Genomic DNA, 13,718 nt, shown 5'->3' with positions numbered 1-13,718 from the left:
GTGTCCATTTAAGAAAAAAAAATCCCACAATCCTTGGTGAAAATAATAATAAGAGCGATGAAGAAAATACATATTATTCCTGAGGGCTTTGTGCGACTAATTGTGCTGAATTGTGGGTAACTGATTATAAGCTCAGCCTCAGCAGCAGCCTCACTGCGTCTGATCAACAGTCGTGTCATTTAAGCCACTGAATTAAATTAAGAGAGTGAAGAGACCTTCGCTGTTCACTAAATCCTTCCTGAGCCTTTGCAGCTGACAAGGGGAGGGGGGGGTTCAGATGTCCCATTGGGTGGGGGAGGAAGGGGAGGAGGGGCGTTTTGACGGGCTGTCAGGACAAGCGGAATGAGAGGAAGCGCTTCCCGCCCCACGCTCCTCCACTCGCTGGTGTCATCACGTCCACTGTAGTGGGAAGTCCATTCCTCAGTTCAGCCACCAACGTCTGAGGGATTTGGGTTAGGGGCTACAACCCCCCGCCCCCCCACCACCACCACCCTCCCTGGGGGGCTGTAAGCCGTCCCGACGGACCACCGTACTTGGTCCCTAAACCACACCTGCTCTGCTCCACAGTCCCGTCTTTATTCCATACAGTCTGGGGGCCGCAAAGGAAATATAAGTGCGTGGACCTCATCTGTGATCCGATGAGATCAGTTGGGGCTTCTGATAAAACCATTTGATTTGGCTTGAGAGCGCATCATGGTGGTGTGAAAACAAAGAAATAAGAAGAAAGAAACTGGCGGACAAATTTCCAGCCGACAACCGCAAAACTCCCACAACATCGACCTTCAAGGAAAAGCTCAAAGCAAGCGCTGCTTCATCCTCACAAAGAGCTCGCGCTGCAGACGCCGCAGTGGAGCCGGGACACCAGGAAGCAGAGGTGTGAGATGGAGAGGTGCGAAATAAAAACACACACTTTACAGCCCCGACTTCCTCTGGTGCTCGGCGAGAAAACAGCATGGAGAGCAAGAGCAGCATCGGGAAACATTACCATGAAAACAGTAGGAAGCACGGTGAATGCCGAGCATTAACATAGAAATAATGGAGCATTGGCATGAAGCGCAGTCAGCGGTTAGTTCGCTCAAAGGATCAAATAGAAGAAGTCAATGGCTGCCAATCAGAGGCCGTCTCTCTCTCTCACGACGTCTGCTGTGGTTGTCACATTTCCTATGAGACACAAATCAGTGAGTGGATTCTTTTTTTTTTGCCACGTGAAGAAACCCCTGAAAATATAATCTGGGCTACAGTTTAAAATTCGGAAAGCCACAACAAAATCCACATGAATGAGAACCATACCAAAAAAAAGGTTTGATTTATTGGTCGTTCACACCGTTTTGTGGTTTCCTAAGCTGATCTGAATGTCTCTGTAGAAGGGAGGTGGTAATCGAGTGGTACGTTTATACAGCGGCCTTAAAAAGATGAATGAGTTTCCTTTCTTTCTGTGCATATGTAAGCCTGTTCTGTAGAATTAAGACTTGATCCAATGCGGAAAATGACACAGAAAGGTTACTGGGTCCGGTCCAGGTAGGACCAGCACATGAATCCTGGAGATCTCAACTCTGTGCAGTTGAGAGCGAGCGTTCAAACGACCCAACGCTCAAAGACGCTCTGCGCTCCCGTTTTATCTTCAAGACACATCGCGATCAAGCGTCAGGACCCACAGCCGTAGACGGCAATGAATACAATGCACACACACACACACACACACACACACACACACACACACACACACACACCAACACGGCCTGCAGACACCAGTCATTACTGCGGACATGTGACTTTATTTCACACCACACCACTTCATTAAAATCCCATTCCGCACGCCGCCTTTCCAGTTGAACATTGTGAAAGCAGCAGAGACACACACACACACACACACACACACACACACACACACACACACACTATTTCGGTTGGTGTGTTTTCACCGCAGCAGGAATTAACGGCGTATTTATTCCAAAAGTTAAAAAAAAAGGTCAAAGCTGCAATTCACAAGAGTCGAGTAACTCTTCTGTTTCTGTGCGTCTTCATTGGTTCTTCTTTAATTAGCGATGCGTTCTTTGGAGGTTTTGTGTTTCGGCGACTCATCCGAACACAAAGCACATGCAAAGCCAGGTTTGACGGTCGAGCGAGTATCGTTCTAAAAGAGGACGAGGCCGGTTTAATGAGCGTCCTTCAGCCGTTCACCTCCATTCACCCGCGTCATCCACTGTGAACGAATGAACCGCGGGTAAAACAGGAGGAAGGTGAAGGATTTTATAAACAAACTTATAACCCGGCTCATTAATCTTACTATTAATAAAATGCATTTAGTGTAATACCAGTGTAGCGCTATGATTTTGGAACTATGTGATTAATAAAGAAATGCATGCAGTGTAATACTTGATGGCACCGCCACGTTCATCGGCGGAGAGACATTCGAAATATCCGGTTACATTGAACGCAGCGAAGACGTCACGTGGCGTGGACAATACCTACCGCACCAACTCTGTCCTATCACCAACTCTGTCCTATCATCAAGAAGAGCTCCAATGGGGTGAAATCGCACCTCTTCTGTTTGTGTAGGTCTACCTGTGTTTGTACTCAGTTTGAGCTTCACGGGTGGAGCGAGAGACAGGAAGCTGCTAGCAGGCTGTGGATTACAGCCGGCGGATCCTCAGCTGAGAATTTTGTACTCTCTATTCACGACGCTTTTTTTTAAAAACTTTTTTACTATTAAATACGCTTTATTATAACTTTTGATCCAAGACGTCCTTTGTTCCTCCGGGAGTTCTTCATCAAAACACAACAAAGCATAGGGGACTTGAAACAACTCAAGATGTATATACTGATGGGAAGTTTGCCAAATGTAAAGTCCATAACATCCTCTGCACTCGTATTTTGGGATGCCATCGGAATTTATTGCTTAAATCGACTACGTTCAGCATCAACACTGATTGGACATCCACAGGAAACGGCGCAGAAGTTTCCCTTTAAGGTCGGTTTTACACGGGCCTCATTATTCAAGGAGTATGTTAATCTAAAGAAAGATCAATAAATATTGTCAACATATGTGACTTTTATTAACGTCATGTTTTGTAGGATAAACGGCTTTCATAAATTACGTGACAAAAAACTTAAAAGTGGAGGATAACGGTTTCCCCTTCTTCCCAATCCCAATTCTAATCAGTGACCTCTCAAGAACTGTGTATATATATATATATATATATATATATATATATATACATACAGTTGTGGTCAAAAGTTTACATACACTTGTAAAGAACATAATGTCATGGCTCTCTTGAGTTTCCAGTTATTTCTACAACTCTGATTTTTCTCTGATAGAGTGATTGGAACAGATACTTCTTTGTCACAAAAAACATTCATGAAGTTTGTTTCTTTCATGACTTTATTATGGGTTAACAGAAAAAGTGACAAAATCTGCTGGGTCAAAAATATACATACAGCAACATGAATTAGCAATTTTGGTGACTTAGCAAGTTGTGTCAATGAAATGAGCTTCATAGCATGGCCTCTTAACTTCTTGTGAGTGATTATGAGTGACTACAGCTGGTGACTTCTCTGAGGCCATTTAAATAGGGCTCATTGGATACAAACGCCCACAAACGCTACAATGGGAAAGTCAAAGGAGCTCAGCATGGATCTGAAAAAGCGAATCATTGACTTCAACAAGTCAGGAAAGTCACTTGGAGCCATTTCAAAGCAGCTGCAGGTCCCAAGAGCAATAGTGCAAACAATTGTTTGTAAGTATAAAGTGCATGGCACTGTTTTGTCACTGCCACGATCAGGAAGAAAACGCAAGCTATCACCTGCTGCTGAGAGAAAATTGGTCAGGAGGGTGAAGAGTCAACCGAGAACCACCAAAAAGCAGATCTGCCAAGAATTAGAAGCTGCTGGAACACAGGTGTCAGTGTCCACAGTCAAGCGTGTTTTGCATCTCCATGGACTGAGAGGCTGCCGTGCAAGAAGGAAGCCCTTGCTCCAAAAGCGGCACCTTAAGGCTCGACTGAAGTTTGCTGCTGATCACGTGGACAAAGATAAGACCTTCTGGAGGAAAGTTCTGTGATCAGACGAAACAAAAATCAAGCTGTTTGGCCACAATGCCCAGCAATATGTTTGGAGGAGAAAAGGTGAGGCCTTTAACCCCAAGAACACCATGCCTACCGTCAAGCACGGTGGTGGTAGTATTATGCTGTGGGGCTGTTTTGCTGCCAATGGAACTGGTGCTTTACAGAGAGTAAATGGGATAATGAAGAAGGAGGATTACCTTCAAATTCTTCAAGATAACCTAAAATCATCAGCCTGAAGGTTGGGTCTTGGGCGCAGTTGGGTGTTCCAACAGGACAATGACCCCAAACACACATCAAAAGTGGTAATGGAATGGCTAAATCAGGCTAGAATCAGGGTTTTAGAATGGCCTTCCCAAAGTCCTGACTTAAATCCCATTGAGAACATGTGGACAATGCTGAAGAAACAAGTCCATGTCAGAAAGCCATCAAATTTAACTGAACTGCACCAATTCTGTCAAGAGGAGTGGTCAAAGATTCAACGAGAAGCTTGCCAGAAGCTTGTGGATGGCTACCAAAAGCGCCTAATTGAAGTGAAAATGGCCAAGGGACATGTAACCAAATATTAGCACTGCTGTATGTATATCTTTGACCCAGCAGATTTGATCACTTTTTCTGTTAACCCATAATAAAGTCATGAAAGAACCAAACTTCATGAATGTTTTTGGTGACAAAGAAGTATCTGTTCCAATCACTCTATCAAAGAAAAATCAGAGTTGTAGAAATAACTGGAAACTCAAGAGAGCCATGACATTATGTTCTTTACAAGTGTATGTAAACTTTTGACCACAACTGTATGTGTGTGTATATATATATATATATATATATATATATATAAAAAGTGAACCCTCTGTTCCTGCCCCGAGTCCGTCACAGTGCTGGAAGGCCAGCGAGGGTGAGTGGAGTTTGATTTCAGACCCAATTAGCCTGGAGGTATTTGGGGTGGGGGGGGGGGGGGGGGGGGGGGTATGATGAGGGTGGGATGGGGTTAAATTAGATTTTCTCTTCCTGTCCAGGACAATGGCTCCACTGTAGTTAGAATTCGACGAACCTGATGTGAATCTGAACTACACTTCCCTCCCACACGCCAAACAGGTTTATTTGGATTTCCCCGGGCTTAAAATCAGAGGTCGCCGGGGGTTTTTTCTTCGTAAAAACATTTGCACACTTTATCAAAAGGCAAGGATTGACCCTACTCTTACTTAATGTCGAAAGAATATCTGTTTTTAAAAGTTTGTATACCAGTGACACAAAAAAAGTCCCGTTGCTTTAAGAGAAAAGACCGAGCACCTTAAAGTCATTTTACAGCTTTCAAAGAATGCTTCAATACTTTGAGGAGCGTATTCATTTGATTTCTTCCTGAGAGTCAGAGGAACAGATCGATGCACTGGACAGAACCAGGCTTAATGCTAAGCTAGGCCCATCGCCTGCTAGCTTAAGATTCTAAGATTCATATTTATCATACAGACATGACAGCGGCGCTGACTTTCTCATCTACGTTGTGGAAAGAAACCGTCACACTATTCTTTTAATGCTGGTAAGATAACTGGTGTGTTTGTGCAGAAGATTAAGCTAAACATCTGGTTTACATGTGATCTATATACTGTCCGGCAAGGAAATGATCAGCGACCAAACAGAGTTAAAACAATCCAATTATATGTAAATGTATTTCCTTCCTAAAGGGGGGGGGGGGGGGTTACATGTTGTTATTGTTTGTGTGTTGCAGAACCCGTCTCTGTTCCCACATCACTGTCCTCCATATCAAAGGACCAGGAGTCGTCGCCTCTATCTGAAGTAGCTCACACCTCAGATACTTGACTCTGCAACGGCAGGTCATAAAAACACACACACACACACACACACACACACACACACACACACACACACACACACACACACACACACACACACACACACACACACACACAGTGACCTACACACACACACACACAGTGTTGTTTTTCCATCGGCGCAGCGTTGCACTACATAGCTGTGGTGTTGAGGAGCATGCCAGGCTATCCCATTTCTATTTCCTATTTGAGATATTATGCAGGTCACCAAGCCAAAGGCCATGGCGGACCAGACCTTCACCACGTAAACCTCGTAAAAACGCTTTCCCCAAAGCTGGCACGGGCCAGAACTTAATGTTGGCGCAGACGGAATATAAAAAACCCTCCTCTACTTTAACACAACTCTCTAACACACTGGGACATATTGTCCTAAAGACAGCAGTGAGATGATGACTTCATTAAATAACGAAGCTCTCCAAGCACCAAGATGTCCTCCCAGCTCACTGCCGCGCGTCTCTAACTTTAGAAACATCACTTAAGTTTGAGCTCTCAAAGCACAACGATGACATATTCTTCCAATTGAAGCTTTTTGTTGTCGTGGGTTTTTCTGTCGTTTCTCATTTACGTGAGGAATTCAACTGGGTTGGGTTTTTTCCTCGGCCAAGTTGCTCGTTCATTTCACTCCAGCTCGCCAAATTTGCCGCTTTTTTTTTTTTTTTTTTTTTGTCTTTCCGCGTCGCACACCACATTCCTGTTGTGCGTACGGCGCGTGTCGGAAATAAAGTCAGGAATTTCGGGGGCAGTTTTCATGGATTTCCATAAAAAGCAGGGGGCATAGGAGCGGCGTGGCTGGAGAGTGAAGTCACTCGGGAGAACGGAGGCAAACACTGGGAATGTGTGCCAGTAAAACACAGAAAAGATGGAGAAGAAAAGAGAATGCCCAACTCTCTTATTTCCTCACGCACACGCACGCACGCACGCACGCACGCACGCACGCACGCGCACGCACAGCAATTATGCCTATTGTGTTCCCTTCCTGTTCCAGAGAAAACCTCTCCACCGTGGTCATGTTGTTGAGCTCCTATCGGATTTTTTTAGCTGACATTTTATCTGGCCTTAAGTACATAAACACATATAGAACACACACATTGCTTTGAGACTTTTTTTAAAATGCATTTCCTGAGCCCTCAGATCCTGAAACATGCTCTGCCTTTGAAGGAAACGTTTTTTCCTTCCCCCCCCCCCCCCCATGACTCTGGGGACGCTCCCGAGGAGATGTTCTGCCGTCTCGTGTTACCCTACGAGATGCTATCGGCGGCGGCAGACGCAACAGGGCTCCGGCTCCCGGAGGAAAGCTGGGGGAAATGCAGGAAGTGAGCGTCGTCGAGGACGGGAAGTCGTACGGCGCCGGTTTGCGAGGGGCACTTGAGAGCTGGCAGCTGTCGGCCCTCTGATAGCGTGTGTGTGTGTGTGTGTGTGTGTGTGTGTGTGTGTGTGTGTGTGTGTGTGTGTGTGTGTGTGTGTGTGAGAGAGAGAGAGAATTGGGAGGGTGGGGATAAGATGTATGATTGTGAGCAAAGCAGACCTCAGACATTCATCCAACAATGACACAGACACACACACACACACACACACACACACAGACACACACACACACACACACACACACACACACACACACTTCTCTCTTACATCTCAGATCAGCGCCCTTCATTCCAGGAACGCTCGCCGTCCCTCGGCACGAAATGATGTCATCGACCCTTTTTCACATCGCCATGTGTTTGTGGTGTTTGTGTGTGTGTGTCTGTTAACACATACGTGTGCGTGTGTGCACTTCTGTAATTATCACTGTCGGCTTACACCGCTTTGGCATGCGTTTGTTTCTGAGTGGGTGAGCATGTAAGTCCATGTGAACATCATGTAGAACCATGCTTGTGTACGTTGTAATGAGTGTGTGTGTGTGTGTGTGTGTGTGTGTGTGTGTGTACCTGTACTGAGCAGAGGTGCCGGTACATTAGAGATGAAGTCAGAGGCCGAATCTCGCACATCCTGGTCTTCGTCCTGCAGCAGCGTAAACAGACTCCTCCACAAAGAAAGCGAGGTGGACAGACCTGACACACACACACACACACACACACACACACACACACACTAAATTGAGGCCTGTACATCAGATCCATAAAATAACGGTTTTGCCCTGTGAAAGGTTTCAGAAAATGAGAGGCTTTGACGTGTTCGTGTCTGACTCACCCAGCGGTAGGTGTGTGCTGGTCAGCACGGTGGCCGTACAGCTGACCAGCACCTCGGCGGCCGTCAGCTTCACCTCCACCGGCTGCTCCTCGCCGCAGCACGAGCACACCAGCGCCCCCCACTCGGCTAAACAAGCAACTGCACTCGCACCCTGGATTGGTCGGGGAAAAAACACAGGCGGTTAACGCCTCGACTCTTAAATCTGCATTTGTTGCCGTTTCGCCATCGATTCGCTCACTTTTTTATTTCTCCCCCGTCTGTACGGTTAGAAGCATTAGGAGAAAATCTGATGGTTCTCTCAGTATTCTTGTTTTCTTAATCCTTTATTGACTTTGAAATTTGGAAATCTCCACAAACAAGGAAGAAAATCGGCTCACGTAACCACTCCTACAATTGGTTGGTTGGTTTTGACATTCAATACCGTCTTATTGAAGTATCAAACTTGAAATTAAAAGTGTGATATGCTGGGATATGGTCCATGCTAGCTAAAGCTCGTGACCGATAAGACAGGAAGTGAACGTTTTCAGTCTGCGCCATCGTTTTCAAACGTCTACGTTTCCGCCAATCCTGACTACAATGAAAACCCAGAGTTATTTCAAAAATAAATGAAATGGCGTCAGCCGGGTTTTCAAACGTCTACGTTTTAGGAGTTTTTGAAAACGGCAGAGGATTGTGGACACTAGGCCTACACCTAGCAAGTGTGGATGTATGCTAAGCTACCAGAAACAGTTACAACCAACGTCATCCTGTATTTGTGAATTTCAGCCTTGAGTAGTAGTAGTAGTAGTAGTAGTAGTAGTAGTGTTAGTCAGTCTTTACCTGAGGGTTAGAGTTCACCAGTTGAACCACCAGCTGAGAGACCAGGGTCAGGGCAGCGCAGTGGAGCTCCACACTGAAACACAACATCCAACACCTGATACCAGCTTCCAAATGTCTACCAATAACTTGGGTTAGCTTATTTTTAACATCTGTCCTAATAAACCAAATAGACTGTCACGTCCACCTCACTTCACTTCACTTCACTCTTCTCTTCAATACAAAGGAGGCGAATAGAACTTTATTTGGGGTGTTTTATGCTGCGATCGACAGGTTTGCAAGTCATTTTCAATGGAAGCCGATGGCGTTTCTTTGGCGCTCCGATGACTCGTCGAAGCTTCGACCAATCATGCGCTTTTGTTTCACCCCGTTCCGTTACATCTTTAAAAAAAACACAGATCGCCAGTTCCCGCTGCTTTTTAACGACACGACCGCGTCAACGAACGTCTTGAGCAACACTTCAACGTCGACTCGGCAATTCTTTTTTTTTTTTTTCTTTTTCCGGCTCGCGGCGTTAACGTAGCATCGGAAGCACGTTTTGAATCACTTTAGATGAAGCGACCCTTTTAGTTCGGCAGGTTAGTGCAGCGACAGGGTGTGAAAACAACACTGCGGTAAACTAACCATCAACTACTCACACGCCGCTCAACTGTGTTGACTTACAAGCCACAAAAAGAAGTGTGCTGGTACTCGCCACCGCATTATGGATCACATCAGCCCGGGGGCCTTTCAACCACGCGGCGAGACAAGGGGCGGCCAGGAACCCAATCCTGTCCCTCCGCGGCTCTAATCATAACCCTGGGGCCGTTTCAGAGGGAAAGTGGATCCTGGAGTCCAGAGATTGTGGCCAGGAAAAGACTTTACTCGGCTAAGAGCCTTTGTAATCCAATCCGGATTCAAGCCTGTATTCTCTTGTCGGTGGGGGGAGAGAAGTACAGCGGCGGCTTGTCAAGGAAGGTGACACACACACACACACACACACACACACACATCAGTTTGTGGTAAGAGGAGGACGGAGTGACTCTCACAGAAATATAATGGTTTCAGCATGACAGGTGTGAATAATCTCAAGTAGGAATAATGCTCTAATGACGGCCTTTGAGAGCACAAATATCAGCTTTCATCTTTTTTTCTTTTTTTTTTTTAAACTACCCCATCTCTGTTGCTGGCTGACAATTCGGTTCCCTGAATACAGCGCCGATAGACGAGCACCCACGCAGAAAGAGGCCACTAAGCTCCAGGTGTGCCCAGGTGCGGGGGTTAAGGTGCAGCCGGTGATCCTCGGATGTCCCTCCTCCATGGACTCTGGCTCTGAATGAAGGCTTGACAGCCAGCCTGCCACAGCCGGAGCGAGGGCTCCTTCACAGGTGGAGGGAGCCAGGAACAACAGGAGGAGGAGGAGAGTGTGGGTTGCATCTCGTGGTTTAGCGCATTCATGTCTCTTTCATCCATCACGGCTGAAAAGCTGGTCTGGATTTGCTCAGGCGCTGTTTTGACAGCGAGTTTTCCAGTAAGTGTTTTGGAGTCACGCGGTCAGCGGCTCCGTTTCCCGCATTTACCTTGAAATGAATTAAAGTTACAGGTTTTGGTCTGTCAGAGATCAGGGCGTACTGTATGTTCACGAGATATATCATCTTTCAGGTTCTAATACTAAAAGGGGCATTGTGAAGATCAGGCCAGAATTTTAGTTTCATCCCAAAAAAAACCCCCGAATGTGAAGACGTAGCGGTGTCGACGTTGTGTCAGAGGCTTCTATCGTTGCAGAGATATCTCCTGAAGTGAGCATGCTAACCAACTAGCCTCGGCACGTCCCGTCTTGTAGTACCACTTGTAGCTGGAGAGGCGATAGAGAGTCACTGTAGCGTCCAGGCTGTCCTCAGTCCGACACGAGAGGACGGAGAAGCAGAGCGGCCCCGATTGACCCGTCAATCACATCGGAAAGGTTAAAGGTTAAAGCGTTTTTGATTGTTGTCTGTGATTGGCTTTCGCTTCGTCCCCCCCACCTTCACTGTACTAAAATGTGAAATTAAAGGGGCTGCTTCACCCAAATTACTCATTTGCTGTACGTCTAAGCACCCGAAAAGGAAATTCTATTCACCTCCAAATTACAAATCACTAATGTGAAAAGATTGTTGGTCTCCTCTGACCTGTGAGCAGAATCCTGAGCCAGGGCCAGAAGGCGCAGCAGGGCCTCCTCCTGGGACAAGACGTCAGCGCCGTCCCTCCACTCCAGCTCTCCGCTGGAGCTCAACACACGCAGCACCGTGAGGACCTGAGAGGAGGAGGAGGAGGAGGAGAGACGAAAGGAGTCAAGAAATAAGACGTTGATGTAGTCACATGCTCAAGAGCTACTGCTGAGGGAAGCTGCCTCAGAGGGCATCCATCAGCACAGCTTTGGTGTCCTCTCTCTGCAGAGCGGGCTGGCAAGTCGCCCCCCCCGACGGTATTTTTAACCCCACCGGTCAGATCCTCCCTTCGCACGCCCTAACCACGGGCACACAGCTGCCTCGCTCTCCCCTTGTACACAAATGTAATACGGATGAATTCACTCGGGCAGTAATACGCTCCTCGTCCACCATTTAGCGTCCACCATTTAGCTTCACCTCCTAAACTTGACTTCCTGCTTCCTTCACCCGCTTTCCTCTCCATCCTTCCCACGCCGGTCACTCCTCCGTGGAGGACAGGTTTTTCCTCGGCGTGAGACCCCGTTTCAAAGCACACATCCAGCCGGGAACACGTGTTGACATTCCTGCTGCACATCTCCATGATTATTATTTCTTTCAGGCCCCCAGCCTGTTATTAGAGCTTTAACATAAAGCTTGCTTTATGGGATCGATGTGTGTGTGTGTGTGTGTGTGTGTGTGTGTGTGTGTGTGTGTGTGTGTGTGTGTGTGGGTGGAGAGTGGGCGCATGCAATGTCTGTGCGTAAACATCTCTGTGTGTGTGTGTGTGTGTGTGTGTGTGTGTGTGTGTGTGAGACTGTATATTTGTGAGTGTGAGCAGTAAAATAAAAAGACATGGCAGCGAGGGAGACCTCCTACCTGCTCGCCTGTTGCGCCGATTTAAAATAATACGTTTCTATGTGTAATGTCAAAGGGTCGCTAACACTGTAGCAACAAACCCGCAGAATCATCAACCAATGAGCTCTCTGAAGCATCTTCAAGCTCTTTTTGTTTGTGGTTCTCCGGCTCACAAGCTACACAAACCCTGATAAAAGTCGCCGTCCCCTTCCTGCCCGACGCCAAACGAGAGCCGGACAAAGCTAGTGCTGAAGAGCAGCTGGTGAACATGGTGGAGCATGTTTTTAGTGGCGGCTCTTTAAAAACAATACGAGTTTTAATATATTAAAAGCCATATTTATGTGACGCGTTGACGTGCCTTAAACTTGTATTCTTTGTAATGGCCATCAGAGGGCGACTCCTCGGCTTTTAATGGAGGTCAATGAAAACGTGACAATAAAGCCTGGTGTTCATTTAGTAAACGACGGTCTCGTTTAGAACTTCAACCCTTTCACGGTGTGCTTTCAGTTCACGACCGTTAATCGTAACAGTTTGTTGTCCGGTTGTACTTGGCTCCACCCTCTCGTATCACTGCTGGTTGCACAAAAACAAGATGGCGGCAGCATTCCAAAAACCAATGGGTGGTGCGTCCGCTTCTTATATACAGTCAATGTGTGCAACAAAAAGCAGTGTCTCTGTAATTACAGGTCCACATTGCACGTTTAACTATGGTGTATTTAAAAAGGAATAATGAATGAAATCAAGATCAACAAATAGCTAACTAGCTACTAGCTAGTTAGCTATCTAGCTAGTTAGCTATCTAGCTAGCTAATAGCTAGTTAGGTATCTAGCTAGCTAGTTAGCTATCTAGCTAGCTACTAGCTAGCGGACAGACAGGTTGGTTTAAGGCGCTCTCTAGATTAACAAATATCATCTGAAGCTGCTGAATGTTCCCAAATATCTTCTTTTTTTTTTTTACAACGCCACTACAACTAAACTTGAAGAACAAACACAAATGTGTAAGTGGGGGAAAAAAAGGGGCACCGATGCACCAATAACCACAGCAGCTTGTTCTACTTATGGTGGACGTTGTGTATGTTTCAGTGTTTCACAAAGACCATCGGCTCTTCTGAACTCCAATGAGGGTGAATCCATCACTGGGGCCGGTCATGCCAAGCCAGTGTCATTGTTCATTCGGGCCGCTGCACTTCTCTCTCTCTCTCTCTCTTTAGTGCAGAACTGAAAACGCTCCCGCGGTTTGAATCCCAGCTGGTCCGACCGTCGCCGCTGCCTCTGACTTTTAACGGGCCGCTTTAATGAGCTGCCGTCTCGCGACACACTCGGCGCGCCCACGTACTCAAATACACACGGTCACAGGAAAAGATGCCAACTCAGGGTACAGACTTCCGTAGCTGTAACATGCAAATAAACAGCGAGGCCCACCCTGCATGAACACACACACACACACACACACACACACACACACACACACACAAATATAAAAGTCACCCAGCTTGCACAGCGGTGCTGTCTAGTCCGTTTGAGCCTGGACAGCCTCGAGGCGTTGCTGGTTTTCTCTCGGTGCTAACCGGCCTCTTGAGCCAAACCATGAAGGAGATTGTGACTAAAGAGAGAGCTTTCCAGATGAAGTCTCACTACGTTTATTTCAATGTCAGAAGATCCTAATAAATCCAAAACACCAAATTGCCACGTTAGTCCGGAGCAGATATCGGTGCCATCTGAGTGGGAAAAAGATTACCTAAAATAAATTGTTAACAGCAAATAAGCAAAGTAATACA

The 13,718-nt window shown here is 46.5% G+C and overlaps 1 protein-coding gene across 1 annotated transcript in view; it reads right to left on the bottom strand.

Annotated features, from left to right (window-relative positions):
* LOC137885138 (tRNA (32-2'-O)-methyltransferase regulator THADA-like) overlaps window positions 1–13,718 on the bottom strand; it is a 78,412-nt gene that overhangs the window by 5,252 nt on the left and 59,442 nt on the right. The window contains 4 exon segments of the mRNA XM_068727292.1: window positions 7,843–7,965; window positions 8,105–8,255; window positions 8,924–8,996; window positions 11,068–11,192. Coding sequence (XP_068583393.1) covers window positions 7,843–7,965; window positions 8,105–8,255; window positions 8,924–8,996; window positions 11,068–11,192 — 472 coding nt within the window.

Source organism: Cebidichthys violaceus, unplaced genomic scaffold (assembly GCF_023349555.1).
Source record: "Cebidichthys violaceus isolate CVI_PGR_0920_01 unplaced genomic scaffold, fCebVio1.0.p SCAF_10, whole genome shotgun sequence".
Lineage (NCBI taxonomy): Eukaryota > Metazoa > Chordata > Actinopteri > Perciformes > Stichaeidae > Cebidichthys > Cebidichthys violaceus.
The sequence above is the reverse complement of the archived record's forward strand: the minus strand, read 5'-3'. Positions and strand labels throughout refer to the sequence as shown.